Source organism: Hydra vulgaris, chromosome 03 (assembly GCF_038396675.1).
Source record: "Hydra vulgaris chromosome 03, alternate assembly HydraT2T_AEP".
Classification (NCBI taxonomy): Eukaryota; Metazoa; Cnidaria; class Hydrozoa; order Anthoathecata; family Hydridae; genus Hydra; species Hydra vulgaris.
The window spans coordinates 68,579,943-68,599,194 of NC_088922.1; the positions used below are offsets into that span (position 1 = coordinate 68,579,943).

General features: G+C 29.0%; 1 protein-coding gene across 4 annotated transcripts in view; it reads left to right on the top strand.

Moving 5' to 3' along the window:
- Positions 1-19,252, top strand: part of LOC136078365 (matrilin-2-like) — a 102,443-nt gene that overhangs the window by 73,801 nt on the left and 9,390 nt on the right. For all 4 annotated transcript variants that reach the window (XM_065794084.1, XM_065794085.1, XM_065794087.1 and 1 more), the window contains 2 exons: positions 4,252-4,347; positions 15,260-15,382. In XM_065794084.1, coding sequence (XP_065650156.1) covers positions 4,252-4,347; positions 15,260-15,382 — 219 coding nt within the window. The remainder of the gene's footprint in view (positions 1-4,251; positions 4,348-15,259; positions 15,383-19,252) is intronic.

Consider the following 19,252-nt stretch of genomic DNA (forward strand, 5'->3'; position numbering starts at 1 on the left):
AATTTTGTTATTAAATTTATTGTAAAAAATAATAAAGTTGTTTGATTTTTGTTATTCGGTGATTGGTTTGACCCAGTTTTACTCTTTAAACTACATTGTGTTTTTATTATATTTAAAAATAATAATAATAGTTCGGTAATTACTGTTAGAATATTGCATAATAGAACAAACTTGAAAAAACCTCACCAAAAATGTTAAACTTAAATCTTGTGTGCAGTTAACTTTTTATAATTTTGTTAACTTAAATACAGTCTTGTATGCAGTTCTCTCTTTTACACTTGTATAGATTTTATTAGACTTTAAAATAGCTTTATCAATCGGCACAAATAACTAATAGTAATATTTTTTTCTTGGTTTCTATAAAAGACTTATACAATTTCTCAAGCAATTATTTTCTCTACTGAAAAAAGTTTTACAAACAATTTGCTTAAATAAGGTTTTAACTTACAATCATTTTAATCGCTTTCAAATTGTTTCCGTTTAGTTATATACATGTGATATGATTTGCTTTTTTTTATCATATCTAGTACTACTTGTGTCCATTAAGTTATATAAATTTGGTATAGCTTGCTTTATCATTTCTAATAAATCTAATAATTTATCTGAACGTTTTAACGAAAGTTGTTTTTCAGTATTTGTTAAGAAGTTAAAATTCGAGGTTGTGGAGTGCTTTAAATAAAACAAGTATCAAAACAGAAAAAATAGTTGAAAAATCGGAAAGTTGTTTTAGGGGCTGATAAATAAAACCAAGAACAGTTACCATTTCTTTTGAAATGACAAGGGAATGCAAAGAGCAGGGGCGCTGAGTAAAAATATTTCATCATATATTGGTTAATAAGAAACAATCTTCAAAAAACAATGTCATCGTATTTGGGTTAAACGCTACGCAAGGTGCCTTGCAGGTGAATAAAACGAAAAAAATTACTTTATGTTATCAAATTAGATTAAAAAAAAAGAGTGCCAAGTCTATTCATAAAAAGAGTGTCAAGTCTATATGCCTTAAACCTAAAGGTACCATCGATCCTTCGCCTATTGAGCCTGGAGACACCAAAAGCAAAATTAAGGTTTTATAAAGCATCATTAGATTAAGAAAACTTGACAAATATGAAAATATATTCACAGCAAAATGGTATTTCTCATTAAGAAATATCATTCTTTAAACAAGAAATGTAGTTTTTGTTTTTAGAAATAAATTTCTCACCGCGCAATTTATTTGTTAAACAAGAAATTTTTTGTTTTAAAAACAAGTTTTTTAAACTATAGACTATGGACTTTACTGTGTATATTGGCTGCGATTTGACACTAAGTCAAAGGTTCATTCTCAAGAATAAAAATAAAAGAACAAAACATTAAAAACGGGATAAGAAACAATAATGGTTTTCAAATTTTTTACAAAAAGCTTCAAAAAAACAAAAATTTAGTCAAAATATTTTTTGTTAAACTAAAAACGAATGACTATTAATGATTATAATCAAATCTTTTTTAATTTTTCGGTTGAAAAATAAAAATAAACCTAAATATTGGAATATGTTTTGATTTAGCTCAACTATTTAATAAAAATATACTTCTAACTTTGACTTGGATGAAACAAATGAAAACAAAAACTACAAATTCAATATATAAAATCTAAGAAATCAAGAAAAAAACAATGCTGTTGCTAATATTATAAAAAATGCCAAAGAAACAAAGATGAAGAGGAGAAAAATTTGAGAAGAGGTTGCACAAGAAATAATAATGCTGTTGCTGACATTATAGAAGGTTGCACAAAAAGATTTTTGTCTGTGAGTATGCATAATTTTAATATTTAATAGCAGTATTATCATATTCAACTTTATTGGTACTTATTTTCTTTGATTCTGGGACCCCAACAAATACAACATTTTTTGCTTTGTTTTTGTGTAATTTCCTATCTATTATAACTGCTTTGATTAATGCAGCATTCGCAGATGAAGCAGGTTTGATTAGAAGACTGGTAATGTTACTATAACTCTATACATATAATATCAAAGTATAAATGCTATTTTTAGAAATCAAAAAACTTTAAATGACTATTATCTAAAGTTTAACTTAACAAAAATAGTACTTATGCATTCATTTAACAAATAATACTCATACTTTTATCTTCCAAACTATCAAGACAGCAGATGGTTCCAGAGCCAGCTCTTAGAAATATTTCAACTCCAGCTCCCGCTCCCGCTCCCACTCAGCTTCTTGTAAAAACACCAGCTCCAAATAGCTCCCGCTCCATCTTCTGAGAAGCTCCAAAGCTCTGTAAAATTGTATGTAATAGATTGAATACTTGATTGAATATTTAGAGTATTTTACTACTTTTTTTTTGACTTAATGATGTTATTAATTAATGGAAGGCAAAATGTAAAGAAAAACTTTATCTAAATCTTTACTATTTGAAAATACAGTTAGCAATAAAAATAAAGAACTAGTAATTTCGAGGTCATAACTTATGCTGCTATTGGTAAAAAATCACCACTCTGAAACTTGCTTGATCTCTCTGAGACTTGAGTCTTACTTACCACAACCTTGCTGGGGCATTGTTGAAGTTACAATTCAAAAAACTCAAAAGTATTACTATACTTTCAAATAATTTAGGAGTATGCCGTATTTTTTAACGAACCCTGTCAAGTGGACGATTTGCGTGAGAGCATATAATAAATATCACACCAAGCAAATTTATTTTTTATTTTACTGAATATTCAGATCAAATTGTTTGTTTATTTTTTTTTTAATGTTTTTTAGATTTTTTAAAAAGCTCATATATTTTTTTAACAAGGTTATTTAGTTTTAGTATACTGTGGATATGGTATAACACACAAGAATATAAAGTTATTATACTGAATACAAATTCTTTACAAGGGTTTATTTTGTTTTGCGTTATACATTACTATAATGTAAAACATACTCTTGAGCCCCAAAAATCTCTTAGATTGTATGAAAAATAATATAAAAGTCAAATGGCTTACTCAGGGTAATTTGAGTTAAATTGCTTTGAGAGTAGAAATAAAATGCAAATGTAAACAAAAGCTATTTATTATATTTATTATAGTTTATTATATTATTAATTAAAATTTTTTTATAGATCACAAATATCAAAAATTCATTGCATAACTATTTGGTAGTAATAACTTTGTTAAACCAATCTCATTTCTCAATAACATAGGGAGAGCCACACTTGTGAAAATCATTTTATCTAAATGTTGCTATAAAATATGATATAAATATATTATACATTATTATATATAACATATTTAATTTTTTTAAATAATTCAAAATATTATACATATTTAAAAAAAATAAAATAAATCAATTAAATGATTATGTAACTAAGTTATTATTTTTTATAATAAATATAATTCATCTCAAGCTCTTTTATTTTTAAAGTATGTTTTTTTATTCACTTGTTCACTAACAAAATCACTTGAAACTAATTAAATTAATTTTGTACTTTCTAAATTATTTTGTGTTTAGATTAGCAGGAAACATGTCTTAATAATTAAAAAAAGTTTAAAACAATTTAGCAAAAGTTTCTTTTTTTTTAATTTTTGTATTTTTTAATATTAAATTGAATTTCTCCCAAAAAATGGTAATGCCATCAACTTAACATCAAGCCTGGTGATAAAATTTTTTTCTTCTGTCTGCTTTGGTCATACCTTAATTTAAGAAAAACAATTTTGTAAATAAAAATGCAATCTGTTTTTACTTTGCAGGTTTTTTTGAGGAATATTTTATTAAACTAGATTTAAAATTAGTTTAAAGTTTATACAAAAAATACGGCTATGTTTATACAAAGAATATTTTTAAGTTTATAAATAAATATTTTAAAACTTATACATAGAATATATTTATTCATCTCTGAGTAAAGAAATATTTATTAATAAATTCCCTTTTTATAAAGCTGTTGTTTATCATAATTTATTTGACTCTTTTTTTTGACATAAAACAAGGATGCGTTTTATTTATAATCATAGAATCTTTTACTTTTGAGAACTTTGTGACCATTTTTCCTTAGACAAAAAATCATTCTCTTCAAAATTAATAAAATATATTAGCAGTTTGTTCAACATTTAATTTAGAGCTAAAAATAAACTAAACTTTTTTATTAAATCCTAGTAATATTCTACATTGAGAACATAAAAGTCTAATTTTTTCATTCCTTGTTTAATTCTAAAGTGTTTTGCTTTACTGTATAATTAAAACTTTGTATACTATATATTTAAGATCCCAGTGAATATTTAGGTGGTTGTAGTCAAAAATGTAGTGTTGTTTTTGGTAAAGCGGTATGCTCATGCTACAATGGGAATTTAAATTCAGATGGCAAAACATGTGATAAAGGTAAAAGTTCTTTATAATGAGTTGTAAAACGTTTTGTGCTTTCACGTATAACATAAGACAAGTGGATAAAGAGTTTTATAATAAAATCACCAAAATAACAATATTTTTTTGTAGGAAATAGGGATGCTTACCCAGCCAACATTGAAATATAGATACCGTATGGGCCCATATAGTTCATCAACTGGTGTCATTGTGGTAAGCCCTGAGGGATCCTGTCAGATTGTGGCTGCAGTTTTTTTTGGGGGCCCAAATGAGTTTGACCACCAGTATCCCATATGGATGCCAACTATACCCTGCGTACTAAAGTAATACAAAACCTATATAGGTTTGCTACTATATAGAAAACTCTCTGGAATCCTGCTGCATTTTGGCCGCGGTTTCCATCTGGGAACCATAAGATCTAACCGGCTAGGTAACCCATATGAGTTCTAGCTATGTTTTTATTGCAGTATCTCATTTAAGGAACTTACAAAAATTTTAAAAACTACTTTTAAACTACATGTAAAATTCAAATCATATAGTTAAGTCAAACCTTATAACATATGAGCTAGTAGCGTAGCATGTGGATGCCCAACAAGTCTTGAGCCCTGGTTGCAATATATTTTGAGTATGCTATAAGAAAAACAAAGAGAAAAGAAAAAAGTTAGTTTATTATAAAAATTTAAAAATGATGCTTTTTGAGTTGTTTTGACCCCAGCCGCATACCACCTTTATTATGCCAATGCATGCAGCGCTCTATTTTATAAGTATTGTTTATAAATACATGTATAAAAACATATATTTATAATTAATTAATCTTCTTTTTAAAGAAGATGATGGTTAATTCTATTACCAGCTATAAAATAGAGTACTAAATAATCAGAGTACTAAAGAGCCATGTTGCGCATTAATGGTATTACTGTTCGTACTTTAATTGTGTATTGCTCAGGGCACATTTAGAACTCTTTGTAACGGCTAGTGGTTTATTAGTAGTTATTAGAGACAATTAATTGGACTAATAAATAGGATACTAAGTACTACCTGTGCTTGGAGTCAAGTTCTTTAACTGACTTTAAAAGTGACTTATTATTAATTAATATAATATTATTACTTCTTTAATTGATAAACATTAAAGTTCAGCTATCATATCTTGTGATCTAAGTGTTGATAGATATCTTCCTTTAATTCAAAACTATTCCAATAGTCACATGCTTGATCTGGGCTATTACATTCGTAAGAATTCACTCATTTATTGGAAAACTAGGTTTGATTCCACAGGCTTATCTTTTATGTGCTTTTGTTTAGCATTATTTAACTGTATCACTTTTTTTTTTATTCTGTAACATTCTCTTTGATCTCAAGACTGCAATCATTTTGATGTTATTTCTGATCAAATTGACAAAGCGCTATTTCTTTATCCATCAGCCAATATTGTTGCTGTTTGTGATTTTAATGCTCTTCAAATTGAGTGACTTGGTTCTAGTGTCAATGACTCTGCAGGTAATAAGGACCACAAATTTTTTCTTTCTCAATCTCTAACACAAATAGTAAAATTTTTGACTCGCATTCCAGACAATCCTAATCATTTATCGTCTTTACTAAACTTATGTCTTGTTTCTGATCCTATTAAGTGCTCAGTTTCTCCACATTACCCCTTAGGTTCGTCTGATCACAATTTGATCTCTCTAAAACTATTATCTTAATCATCAGATAAAGATAATAGTATTAGATCCCTATCATCATAACTTATACAACTACCGTTAAGTTGACTAGGACTCTTTCCCTGATTTTCTTTGTGATGGTTCTTGGGTTGAAATCTTATGTCTTCCGGCTGACAATTTTCCTTTTTTTATAACTTCTTGTATTCATTGTGGCATGGAATCTTTTATTCCTTCTTGACAATTTTAAGTCAAGCCACACTCTTCTCCATGGTTTTACTCTGATTGTGATGCTACAATTTCCAATCGTAACCATTACTTCCATATCTATCACCAAAACAGTTCTTCAGGAAACAAATATAATTTTACTACTGCTAGAAACCATTGTAAAAAGGTTTTGCCTTTTGCAACAAGTTATTTTCAGCTCAAAAATCTCTTCTTTTATCTCTATAGTTAGGCTCCAGTCTTCAGAGACTTCTGGAGAATATTTAAGAGTGTCTATAATAAGGGTAAATTTGTCATTCCTCATCTCTTGCATGGTTTAGAATTGTTTGCTCAGGACTTTTCATCAATCTCATCTCTTGATTCCACTACTAATACCCTACCTGACATAGCCAACAAACCGGTTCATTCATTGCCTAATATTTGTATCAATCAAGATACTCTTTCTAAAGTGATTTCCTGGTTAGACTTTTCTACAGGTTGTGATCTGGTCTACATAGCTGTTTTAGTCTTGTAGAAGTGCTCTCCATTGATGTCGTCTATACTTTTGAAACTATTTAATAAGTGCTTATCAGAGTCTTGTTTTCTTGCCTGCCGGACAGCGGTACTATTTACCCTTAATTTCAAAAATTCTGTAGAGCGAATTTTTTTTTTTTTTATCCATTTATTCTACCAAAAATTGAAAAGTTACAAGTTCTTTTTATAATTTTACAAAATTAGGTTAGGTGTCACTCATATAGTTGAAAACTAGTCATTGGAGTGACACCTAAATAAACAAAAAATAAAAATAATAATAAAACCATGTGTAAATTAAAATAACTTAAAAGTAATAATAATAACAATAAAGCTATAATAAATTAAATAATAAGACAAAAAATATGAAAGCACTCAATTAACAACAGCAAAAAAAATAAAAACAATCAGCAAAGCAGCACAAATAAAAGCAAACTAAGAATTAAAAAACAAATAAAAACAAACTAAGAATTAAAAAACAAATAAAAACAAAAGTAGAATTGACTCGTCTAACTATCGTCCCATGAGTTTTCTTTCTATCATAAGCAAGGTTTTTGAGTCTATATTTAACAAGCACTTAATCTCTAATCTTGAATCTAATAACTTACTTTTCTGATCATCAATATGGATTTTAATCTGCTGATGTGTTGACGGTAAAAACTAATAGGATTAAAAAATTGAGTTTAAAGTTAAATGGTCTCTACGGCATTTATAAAGTTAAAAAAATGCCGGTTGAATAAAATGAAATAAATAAAAAACCTTTCAATGCGGAAACTGAATCTGCTAAATCACTAGATTTAGACTTAGCAGATCTGCCCAGGAAGAGGAAAGTACCTGCAAGATTTGAATTTAGCTTCAGGGGTACTTATTACCAGCCAAAATTTCCTAACTATCAAAGACAAAAATAATTTTGCAGCTTCACCGGGAGCTTATCATTGACGAAGCTAAGAAAAAAAGAATTAAATTAGAAGATTTTCAATCAGCTATAGTTTTCATCCGCGCTAAATAACTAATTGAATTGAGAAGTATTGCCACGGAAATTGTTCATTTTGTTAAAATAGTTCTGGCCCAGCCAGTGTAAACTTTGTACAGCAGAACAATCATTTAATAGTCTGCGTAGACTAAAAACATTTCTTTGATCGACTATATGCCAGGAAAGGTTGAATGGTGTTTTTGTAATGAATGCTCATAAAGAAATTACCTGGAGTCTTAAAATGGATTTTTTGTTAGATTTGTTTATTGAAAAACACGAAACGCTTCGTAGAGTGTTTTATTTGGAAACCAAGTAAAATTCCATCTCGACTTGTTTTACTTTATTTTCTTGATGTAGTTAACCAAAATCAAAAATTGTTCTTTTTTTATTTCTATATCAAAAGTTATAAACACTGGGCAGTAGACATATATTGCTCAATAAAATCAAATTTTTAACATTTTGCCCTCCTTGAAAATTTGATGAAAGTAATTATCTCATAAATGTCTAGTTGATAAACATTGAGTATATATATTTAATTAAATGCTTCAACACCCTTTTGAGAATGTTAAAGCATTAAAGAGTGCTCACTTTTTATATCAGAGTTATCAATACATAGATAAAGAAGTTTTAAATGGATTTTTTTTTTTTTTTGTAGAGTCTATAAAAAAGAATGTATTTGGTTTTACTTATATTAAAGGATAGTTTATTCGACTTGAACCATTCAGTTAAATTTGTGAATTCTTTATTGACTGTTTCAAATAAGAAGTCGATGTTACTATTAGAGTAAAACAAGTTTGTGTCATCGGCGAATAAAATTGTAATTAAAGTTGTTTATATAAACAAGAAAGAGTAGTAAACAAGGTCCGAGAGTTGATCCTATCCTATCCTATCCTATCCTAATCGCACTAATTCTATCCTAATCGCACTAATATAATCGCACAAATATAATCGCACTAATATAATCGCACAAATATAATCGCACTAATATAATCGCACTAATATAATAGCACTAATATAATCGCACTAATATAATCGCACTAATATAATCGCACTAATATAATCGCACTAATATAATCGCACTAATATAATCGCACTAATATAATCGCACTAATATAATCGCACTTTTGTGACACTATAAACCATGGAAAGTGGTCAGAAATGTCAGATTTAAATATTTCTGTTTTATTTTTGGTATTTATGAATTCATTAGTGATTATTTGATAAATTGCAGTTGCACTTTCTTTAGTAATTCTAGTAGGTTTATTAATTAATGGAATATAATCATTCTCGAAAATATGGTATATAATACTTAAGAAAGTTGGGGTTAAAAGCGCTTACGATGTACACGCTTTTATTTGATCGGTTTTTTAATATCTTTCTGCCAAATCTTCAAGTGGTTTTATTTTTCCAGAAGGTGGCCTGTATATAATTAAAATGTATTGATTCGGTTTTTTAATATCTTTCTGCCAAATCTTCAAGTGGTTTTATTTTTCCAGAAGGTGGCCTGTATATAACGGAATAATATTTTTTAAGGCTTTGTTTGCGTATTCAATGCGCAACGACTCATAATTGCTAGTGGTTGACCATAACTCTTTTTTACGTCCGTTAGACAATAAGTTATTTATAAAAACACATAATCCCCCATCTGGCTTCTTAGAGTTCCTAAACTGATGAATTGCTTTATAATTTTGAAACTAATAATTTGTATCATTTTCAATATTAACATCGTGACACCATGTTTCGCTAAGACAAATAACTATATAAACCAATACTGCTTTTATACAACAACTACTTGAAAAATTCAAAACTTTCTTATAGATTCTAATGTTTAAGTGCAAAAGTGAGAACGATTTAGTATTCAAACTTTCAATAAAATTTCAGATTTTATATCATAGTATATAAGATTAAAATTTCTAAGAGCACTAATTTGCTCTTAATAATAGATTATATCACAAACAGAATTTTCATTTAATAATATAGTTTTTTTATTTAGAATTGGTTTAAATTCAGTGTTTTAGAAAATGGTATTTTAACTCATTGTAAGGATAAATGTATCGAATAAAAAGTATTTATAATAATGAATAATAACGTAATTATTTTATTAAGTATGATAAAATGGGTTTATTTTAAAAGTTAAAAGCAGAAAATATGATTAAGCGCTGGTTAACTTTCTCCTGAGTTTCTCTGAGTTCTTATAGTTAGACTAATTTAAATATAAGTCGAGCAACGAGAATATTATTAAGTATTTGTAAAAGACAACAAATTCTTCTTTGCCAAAGCAATTGTATTAAATAGTTTTTGTACTCCATACAGGCAAAATTTATATATATATGTGTGTGTGTCTGTGTGTGTGTGTATATATATATATAAATATATATATATATATATATATATATATATATATATATTTATATGTATATATATATATACATATATATACATATATATATATATATATATATATATATATATATATATATATATATATATATATATATATATATATATATATATGTATATATATGTATATATATATATATATATATATATATATATATATATATATATATATATATATATATATATATATATACATATATATATATATATATATATATATATATTTATGTTGGTATATACTCTAAGTCAGCGTTTACAAAGACATGTTTTTTTGTTCCTGTTATGTCTTGTTTCTCTACTTTTTTTATATATTTTTATTATGTTTATATAAGTTTTTTTAGTCTTTATTTTATTTCTATTTTTATTTATACATATTTAAATCTATTATATTATAGTAAAAAAATATTTTTTATACTTGTTTTTCTTATTTTTATTTATTTATAATATATTGTATTTCGTTTCTACTTTCATCTATTTACAAAAACAATTAATTTCAGTATTATAACCATATCTAAACCTTGCAGTAACCCTAAAACGTAGTATGACCTTGATGCTGATCCAAACCGAACCCTCAGTCAATGTTGCAGCACTCCCTTGCAATATATAAATATATATATATATATATATATATATATATATATATATATATATATATATATATATATATATATATTCCTTCCATTAAGAAGAAAATATTTTCTTATATTTTTCTTGATAAACCTACAGAAGAAAAAACAGCTTGTCGAAGAAGAAAATTCATGTCTTTATACTAATTTGTTATGGCTGTTATATAAACTGTTCTTTAAAAAAATATTAGCACTCTATTCGTAAAAAACACTAGCATAATTTATACATTTATCTGAATATACAGTATCGGACAAAACGAGTGCGACCAAATAATGCTAATTTAGTTTCTTTATATAAAAGTGCTGCATTTTTTCAATTTAAAGAAATAACTATGTAACTGTTTAGAGATAAAGTTCTTCAAGTTTTATTCATCACCAAGTTCATTATTTGTACACGAAAATTAATAAATTAATCAAAAGTATTAAAAAAGTTGATTTCCTTCTGGACAAAACAAGTGCAACTCGATAAAATGTTGACCAAGCTGTATTTCGCTATCAATATTTTGTGGCGAATCCCTAATTGTTGATCACAGCCTTGCATCTTTGAGGCATAGATTCGATCAGGTGATCAATGAAACTTTGTGGAAATGCTGCCCAGGCCTTTTGGATTTGTTCAAACAGTTGATCCTTATTACGAACACCTTCACGATTAATTCTGCGGTTGACAATCTCCCACAGGTTCTCGATAGAGTTGAGTTCCGGAGATTGAGGCAGTTAATCCATCACCGATAGGTGATTGTCTTGAAACCACTGCTTGACTACTTTTGCAGTGTGTTTCGGATCGTTGTCTTGCTGAAAAACCCATTTTATTGGCATATTCCATTCAGGATGAGGTAACATAACATCTTTCAGGACATTTTAATGCATAAAATGGTCCATTATTCCATTGTTTCAATGTATTGGACCTAGACATTTAGCAGAAAAACAACCTAAACCATTACATTGCCTCCACCATGCTTCACGGTCTTATGGCAGTAATGTAAATTGAGGCGGTTTCCGGCCGGTCGACATACACGGCAAATGCCATCGCTCCCAATGATGTTGAACTTCAAGTTATCACTGAACAGGGCAGTTCGTCATTTCTGCACATTCCAGTCAATATGAGATGTAGCAAACAGGAATCTTTTCTTCTAGTTTTTTAGTGAAATTAGCGGTTTCTTTGTAGGGCGTTGAGAAAACAATCCTGCTTCAACAGTACGTCGTCTGATTTTTCGGTCCGATACAGGCAGCTTAATTGCTTTTGTATCTCGACTGATGATATCTAGGGATCGTTCTTGACGGATCTGACGATCATAGAATCCTCTCTAGAAGTGGTGGAACGCGGTCTTCCACCTTTGTTATCTGCTGCCAATATCCCTGTAGAACGATATTTGGTACATAGTCTTGATATGGTCCATTTTTTCAGGCGATTTTTATCACAAATACTTTTTAGTGATATTCCTCTTACGTAACCGCCAATAATTTTCTTACTTAGTTCCAATCCAAGACTGTCGGGAGCCATTTCTGCACTTGAAGTCATAAAAATAATAAAAATAAAAAAATCCCGCTTCTCAAGGCTTACCGTGTTACATTTACCTTGTGATGATACAATAATGCTCTGTGGAACACAACGTCTTGGTTGGATGTGGACTGTATTGATGTAATGAAACACTTGTTGTATTTCACTTCTTGTATTGATGTTCTTCGATAAAACACTTTGATAAAACTCACTTCGATAAACTGTCTTGATAATACTGACTGATTGACTTCCATATACTTGACACGGACCAGACTTAACAAAATGAAACAAACCAAAAAAGTTGCATTTGTTTTGTCCGCTGCAAAATGGCACTTTTCAACGAAATTCTGCCTGTGTGCTGTCACCTGTCAGCTGATTGCTCATGTCATGACATGCTATGACTCCAGACTCCTGAACTGTTTGCAGTGATAGTATAGTTCGTTTCGTTTTTAAGACATGTAAAATTAGGAACACTTTTTAGCATTATTCGATGTTGGTTGCAAATGTTTTGTCCAATACTGTGTATATATATATATATATATATATATATATATATATATATATATATATATATATATATATATATATATATATATATATATATATATATATAAATAGCTTGGTTGTAGTGTCAGTGACTCTGCAGGCATTAAAATCCACAACTTTATCTTTCTCAATCCCTAACTAAAATACTCATATTTCCAACTCGCTATCAAGACAACCCAAATCATTTACATTCTCTACTTGACTTATGTCTTGTTTCTGATCCTTACATGTGCTCAGTTTCTCTAAATTTACCCTTATCTGCATCATATCATGGTTTGATTTCTATAAAACTACTGTCTCATTCCTCTTCATCATCTGAATCCCCCTATCATTGTACTTCTTACAACTACCTTAAAGCTGACTGGGACTCGTTCGTTACTGATTTCCTTAGTGATGGCCTTTGGGTAGAAATCTTTTGTCTTCCTGCTGAAAAATGTGATTCTCACATAACTGCGTGGATTCAAGCTGGCATGGAATCTTTAATTCTTTCTTGACATTTTTACTTCAAGCCTCACTCTTTTCAATGGTTTTTATTATATAGTGCTGCTGCAATTTACAAACGAAAATGTTACTTCCATATCTATGAACAAAACAATTCTCCACAAAATAAGCGTCTGTTTATTACCGCTAGAAACTATTGTATAAAAGTTTTCTCTAATGCCAAAACCCTCTATTCTCAATTCATGGAACCTTGAATTTCATCACAAAAATTAGGCTCTCGTGACTACTGGAAAATCATTAATAGTATCAAAATTAGAGGCAAATCTGTTTATCCACCTCCATTGAATAGATCAGACTTTGTCACTTCACCTAATGACAAAGCTGAACTGTTTGCTAAGAAATTTTCATCAATATCATCTCATGAATCCACTTGTTGCGTTTTACCTAATTTATTCGCCAAACAGGTTAATCCATTGCTTGACGTTCGTATTCCTCCAGCTTCTGTATTTAAAATGATTTTCTGCTTAGACTCTTCTACAGCTTGTGGTCCATGCAACGTACCTATTATAGTCTTTCAGAAGTGTTCTCCAGAGCTGTTGTCTATACTGTTGTCTATATTGATTCGTCTAACTACCGTCCCATTAATCTTTTTCTGTCATACGCAAGGTTTTTGAATCTTTAAGTAACACTTAATCTCTCATAATTCATCAAATAACTTAAAGATCTTCCAGACATACTCACGTCGAAAGAAGCATTATTCGCTGATGATACTACCATTTACTCTTGTCATGATAAGAAGCAAACACCATCTGACTGCTTGAAGCGGGTATTTGAGCTTGAAAAGGATTTCACATCTGCTACAGCATGGGGCTCACTGTTGCTAGTAAACTTTAATTTAGATAAAATTTCTTTTTTTTAGCCAATTGTTATCGCAATGATTTAAATATTCCTATATTTATAAACGTTAATGTACTCAATAAGTCATCTACCCTTAATCTTCAAATAAGAATTCTTAACTCAGATCTATCCTGGAAACCGTTTAACAAATCTGTTTCAAAATTAGCATCCGTTAAGGTTGTATCTCATTATCGAACTCAACACATTATTACTTCAGATTCTATTTTCTTGCTCTATAAAACTCAAATTCAGCCTTATATGGAATACTATTGCCATATCTGGGGTGGATCTTCTAATGATGCTTTTTCTCTTTTAGGCAAAGTGTAAAAACGCAGTGCAAACATAGTTAGACCTGCTCTTGCAGCCACCCTCCAACCATTATCATATTTTCGTAAAGTTTTCTTTCTTCCTCTTTTCTACAAATAGTATTATGGGCACTGCTCTAAAGAGCTAGTGTCTCTTGTGCCATCTACAAAAATTGATCTTCCTATTTTTCTTCATTTAATTTAGTCTCATCTTTTTTCAGTGACTGTTCCTTAATGCTCCAAAAACTTTTATTCGCCAAGTTTTTTTCTTCGAACATCAGTTCTTTGGAATTCGCTTCCTTCATCTTGCTTTCCTGATTCATATAATTTGCAATCTTTTAAGTCATCTGTTATTTGCTCTACAATTTTAATTTATTTCTTCTTCCAGTCCACTTCTATTAATCTTTTAGTAACTCTCAATTCTAATAGTAGGTGCATGCAGCCTTGTTGAAAGCAAAGATGTGAAATATTATATATATATATATATATATATAAATATGTATATTATATATATATATATATATGTATATATATATAAATATATATATATATATATATATATATATATTTATATATAAATTATATATATATATATATATATATATATATATATATATATATATATATATATATATATATATATATATATATATATGTATAAATTATATATATATATATGCATATATATATATAAATTGTATACTTATGTATATAAATTATACATATATCTATTTATATAAATTATATATGTGTGAGTTTGTGTGTGTGTGTTTATGTGTGTGTTTATGTGTGTGTGTGCGTGTGTGTGTATGTGTGGGGGTAGGGGTGTAGTTTTTATTTGATTATTATTTTAGACGCATGTACTAATAAAGGTTGTTCTCACAGTTGTTACAAAAATCAAGACAGTATAATATGCTCATGCCCACCTGAATTGGACTTGCAACCTGATGAACTGATTTGTTTAAAAAGTAATAAAGGTAATTATCTGATTTGGTTTAATTTTATATTTTTTAATAATTATTGATTTGGCAAGGGCTCAAACAAAACACAATGTTTTACTCCCATGAGACTTGTTTTCCTTGGTACTTTTTTTTAATTTAAGAAAAGTAGGGTCAGCGGTGATAAAACTAGAAAAACTCTTTTTGATAATTACTAATAAAAAACTATACTTAATTTATTCAAAAACCACCATTAAAATGTTTTAAAATAATATGCAAATATTATTGCTGTGGTTAAACGTAAGTTATTATTTTTGTTGCATATAACCGTTTTGAAAAATAATAATTTATACTTTTTTCATTAATTTAAAATTTTCTAAACTAAAACGTTGTTTTATACGCTATTATAACATTTAGATGTAATACATTTGTTAACAAAGTGCTGACAATACGTTGCTTATTGTAGCTTTAATAGTAGTATAATAGGGGTTTGACGCCACTCTAGAGCACAACTTTTCACCCTCTCTGAAACCCTCTCAGAAAATTTCTCAGCGCACTGACACCCTCAGCGCAAGCGTTAGCTCTCAGAAATTTTTTACATTTCTTTGTCATTTTACTCTCCGGAAAATTTTTGAAAACCTGTGAAAAATCATCAAGTAGTGATGTCACCACTTGATTACTTTACGCCGCTTATTGGCAATCAATTTGTAACCCTCGCAGAAAACTTTTTGCCTCCATAGTTTAGTACTAGCAGCGTGTTAATTATATTTAGTATTTTTTTAAATGCAACACTTCGGAAACGTCATTGCTCAAACAGAGAAACAGCTTCTATGACAATGAATACAACAACGTCACTGAATCAGCCGTTCGTGAAACATTTATTTGGAAACCATCTCCTGTGTTTTCTAACACTTCCTGATAAATGCTGATTGCTTGAAGATCTGAAATCAATGGCTGAAAATTGTTAGGTACCTACGTAAAATCTATTTGGTGTTAAGGCCTGGAAACCAACTTCAGTACTTAACATAATTGTCTCATTATTTGAATTACCATGAAAAACCAGCTAGACGTTTTTTCAAAAAAGTAATATGGTAACATTCCATTAGAATAAATACGGTTAGGTTGTCCATTTATTAGGATATCTACTTTTGTATTATTTATTACAGCGCTAGAGTTCGGACTCTTCTGCAAAATTAGTTGAGTGAGTGCAGCATATGAGAACGTACTTGATATTTTTACATAAAATGTTTACATCGAACAAACCACGAGGTTTGTGTTGCGTCACGCTGAACACCGCGGTGACGTATTATTTGCTTATAAGCAACCCCAAAGCAGCTAACGCTACCATATGATACTTCATTAGCAAGCTGTGGGTTATAGAAAGTCTCCTTTTGCAAAGCGATGTTGTTGAGTGAATAATTTGGAGTTGCTAAAGTGTCTGTAGAAATAATAACTTTCGTACGGTCACTCAAACTCATTTCATATTCTAGTTGATCTCCAAAACTTGATGGGTGGAATGGTCCGTTTGCATTGAAAAGTTCAAAGTAAAGTGCAGTACTTAGACCCATTGGACGTTAGCTCCATTAGTGCTACCTGTTGAAGATCCCAATTTTAGGAGGGTTAAATTATCAGAGTCAACTTGAGCATCAATGTCTTGTATTAACCTGTCAGATAAATTTTGCTGAATTGATGGGATGGAACAGATCTCGAATGCTCCAGTAATCTCCATAGTCTATCAATGATTGAATCTCTTGACCTTGTAATTTTAATTTTAATTTTTTGAATTATAGCACGTCTTAAATTTGCTACAAGCCTTGCAGTTTAGTCAGAACCTCGGTTTATAATTACGTCGTATAGTAAAAGGACAGTTAAAGGTACATCAACAATGTGAGGTGATAAAGTACGAAAATGAACAAGCAACGCAGTACCTGAAGGAGGTGAAATAGTTGATGGGTTAAGATTAACTGTTATAATTTTCCTATCTCCTCTAGGACCGTTCTTGAATAATAAACCCTGATTATGGTTTAATAAGGTTCCATAGTTACCTGAAGCCATTTTAATAAGTATTTAGAGTAGGAGTTACTATCTAATATAAAGTTTTTTTAATCCAATTATTTAACCAAACATTGAAAAATTACAAGTTTTTTTTAATTTTACAAAATTAAGTGTGGTGTCACTCATATAGTTGAAAACTTTTTTTTTTGTTTAGTTATTTTAGGTGCCCCTAGAAGACCTAACGGTCTTGTCCCAGAGCACCGCGGAAGTGCATTTAACCAGGAAGTTCACGCCTCCTTCCTTACCGTGACGCGAAAATTTGTCCAAAGATCGTTTCGAACCTGGATCTCCTGCTTTTAAAGCAAGCGCTCTAACTAGTTTGCGCCACGGCCGCAAACTAGTCATTGGAGTGACTCCTAAATAAAATAAACGAAAACTAGTAATTGGAGGCCAAAAACTAGTCATTGGAGTGACACCTAAATAAAATAAACGAACAAAAAAAAATAATAATAATAAATAAAAGCATGTGTAAATTAATTTAATTTAAAAATAATAATAATAATAACGATAAAGCTATAATAAATTAAATAACAAGACAATAAATATAAAAAACACTCAATTAATAACAACAGTAAACAAAAATAAAAGCTATTAGCAAATCAGCACAAATAAAAACTTTACGAAAAACACAAAAACTACAATATGAAAATGCAAACATAAAAACTTCTACAAAATAAAATTAAAAACAATAACAATCTTCAGTTATTTTTGGCGAAAAAAAAAGACGTAGAAAAATTAGTAAAATAAAAAAACAGCGAACAACAATAAAATTAATTAGCAACAACAGCACAAATAATTACAAACTTTTCCAAACGAAATGGCAAAACAAAAAAACCACAAAATGAAAGCAAAAACTACAAAACGAAAATACAAATACAAAAGCTTCAACAAAATAAAATTCATAATAATGGTAATAATTTTTTGTTATTTTCGGCAAAATAAAAAAGGTGTAAATTAGTTGGTTGCGACTTACGAATCAATGTTCGAACTTTCTTTTGTTAGCTTTTTTAAGTGTTAGCTTTGAGTATTTACTTTTTAAGTGTTTCTTTATTTTTAATATGATTTGCTTTTTTTTAATATTCATTTTCTCTTGATATTTTTGAATACTTTATTTTAACAATTGAAAATTAACTCAGTTTTTGAATTTCTTTATTTCTATATTTCTTTATTTCCCTTTTTTTCACCGGTTAAAAAAACATGACCGCCATCTGCGATGACCTTGTAAAGAAAGAATTGCCAAGTTAACTTCTTCGGGAGATGATTGAATATTTTCCATTAGTTTAAAGAGGTGATGTGGATTGGAGTGAAAAAAGTGATTGGGCTAAATTGAGTGATTGGGATATGCTACCTATTGACCTTGATGGGTCTATTGATGATATTTTTGATGAAGCTAAACTTGAAAGACAACTGCAATTTTAAAATTTATTAAATGTGTTTTAAGATACAACAGTTAATGGTTTGAAAATTTTTTTTCCATAAATTAATAATATACCTGTAAATGTAAATAAAGAAGATCGTATTGAAGTTACTAATAAAGTTAGACAATGGTATTCAACACTAACTTACATTTTAAAGTTAAGTAGAGCATGATTTACATCAAATTATAATGATAATATATATAATAATGATAATATAGATAATAATAAAAAATTTGGAAAAGATGACCATGGTGATATTTATTTTAAGTATAAAGTTGATATAACATGGCAAAATGGTACGCAACGGACACAACGATCAAAGTTTACAGTGGAGGATTTTAATCCTTCAGGTATAATTTTTTTAGAAAATAAATCGGTTATAACAGCAAAAGCAATGAATGCAGTTATCTGCGAGGGTTACAAATTAATTGCCAAT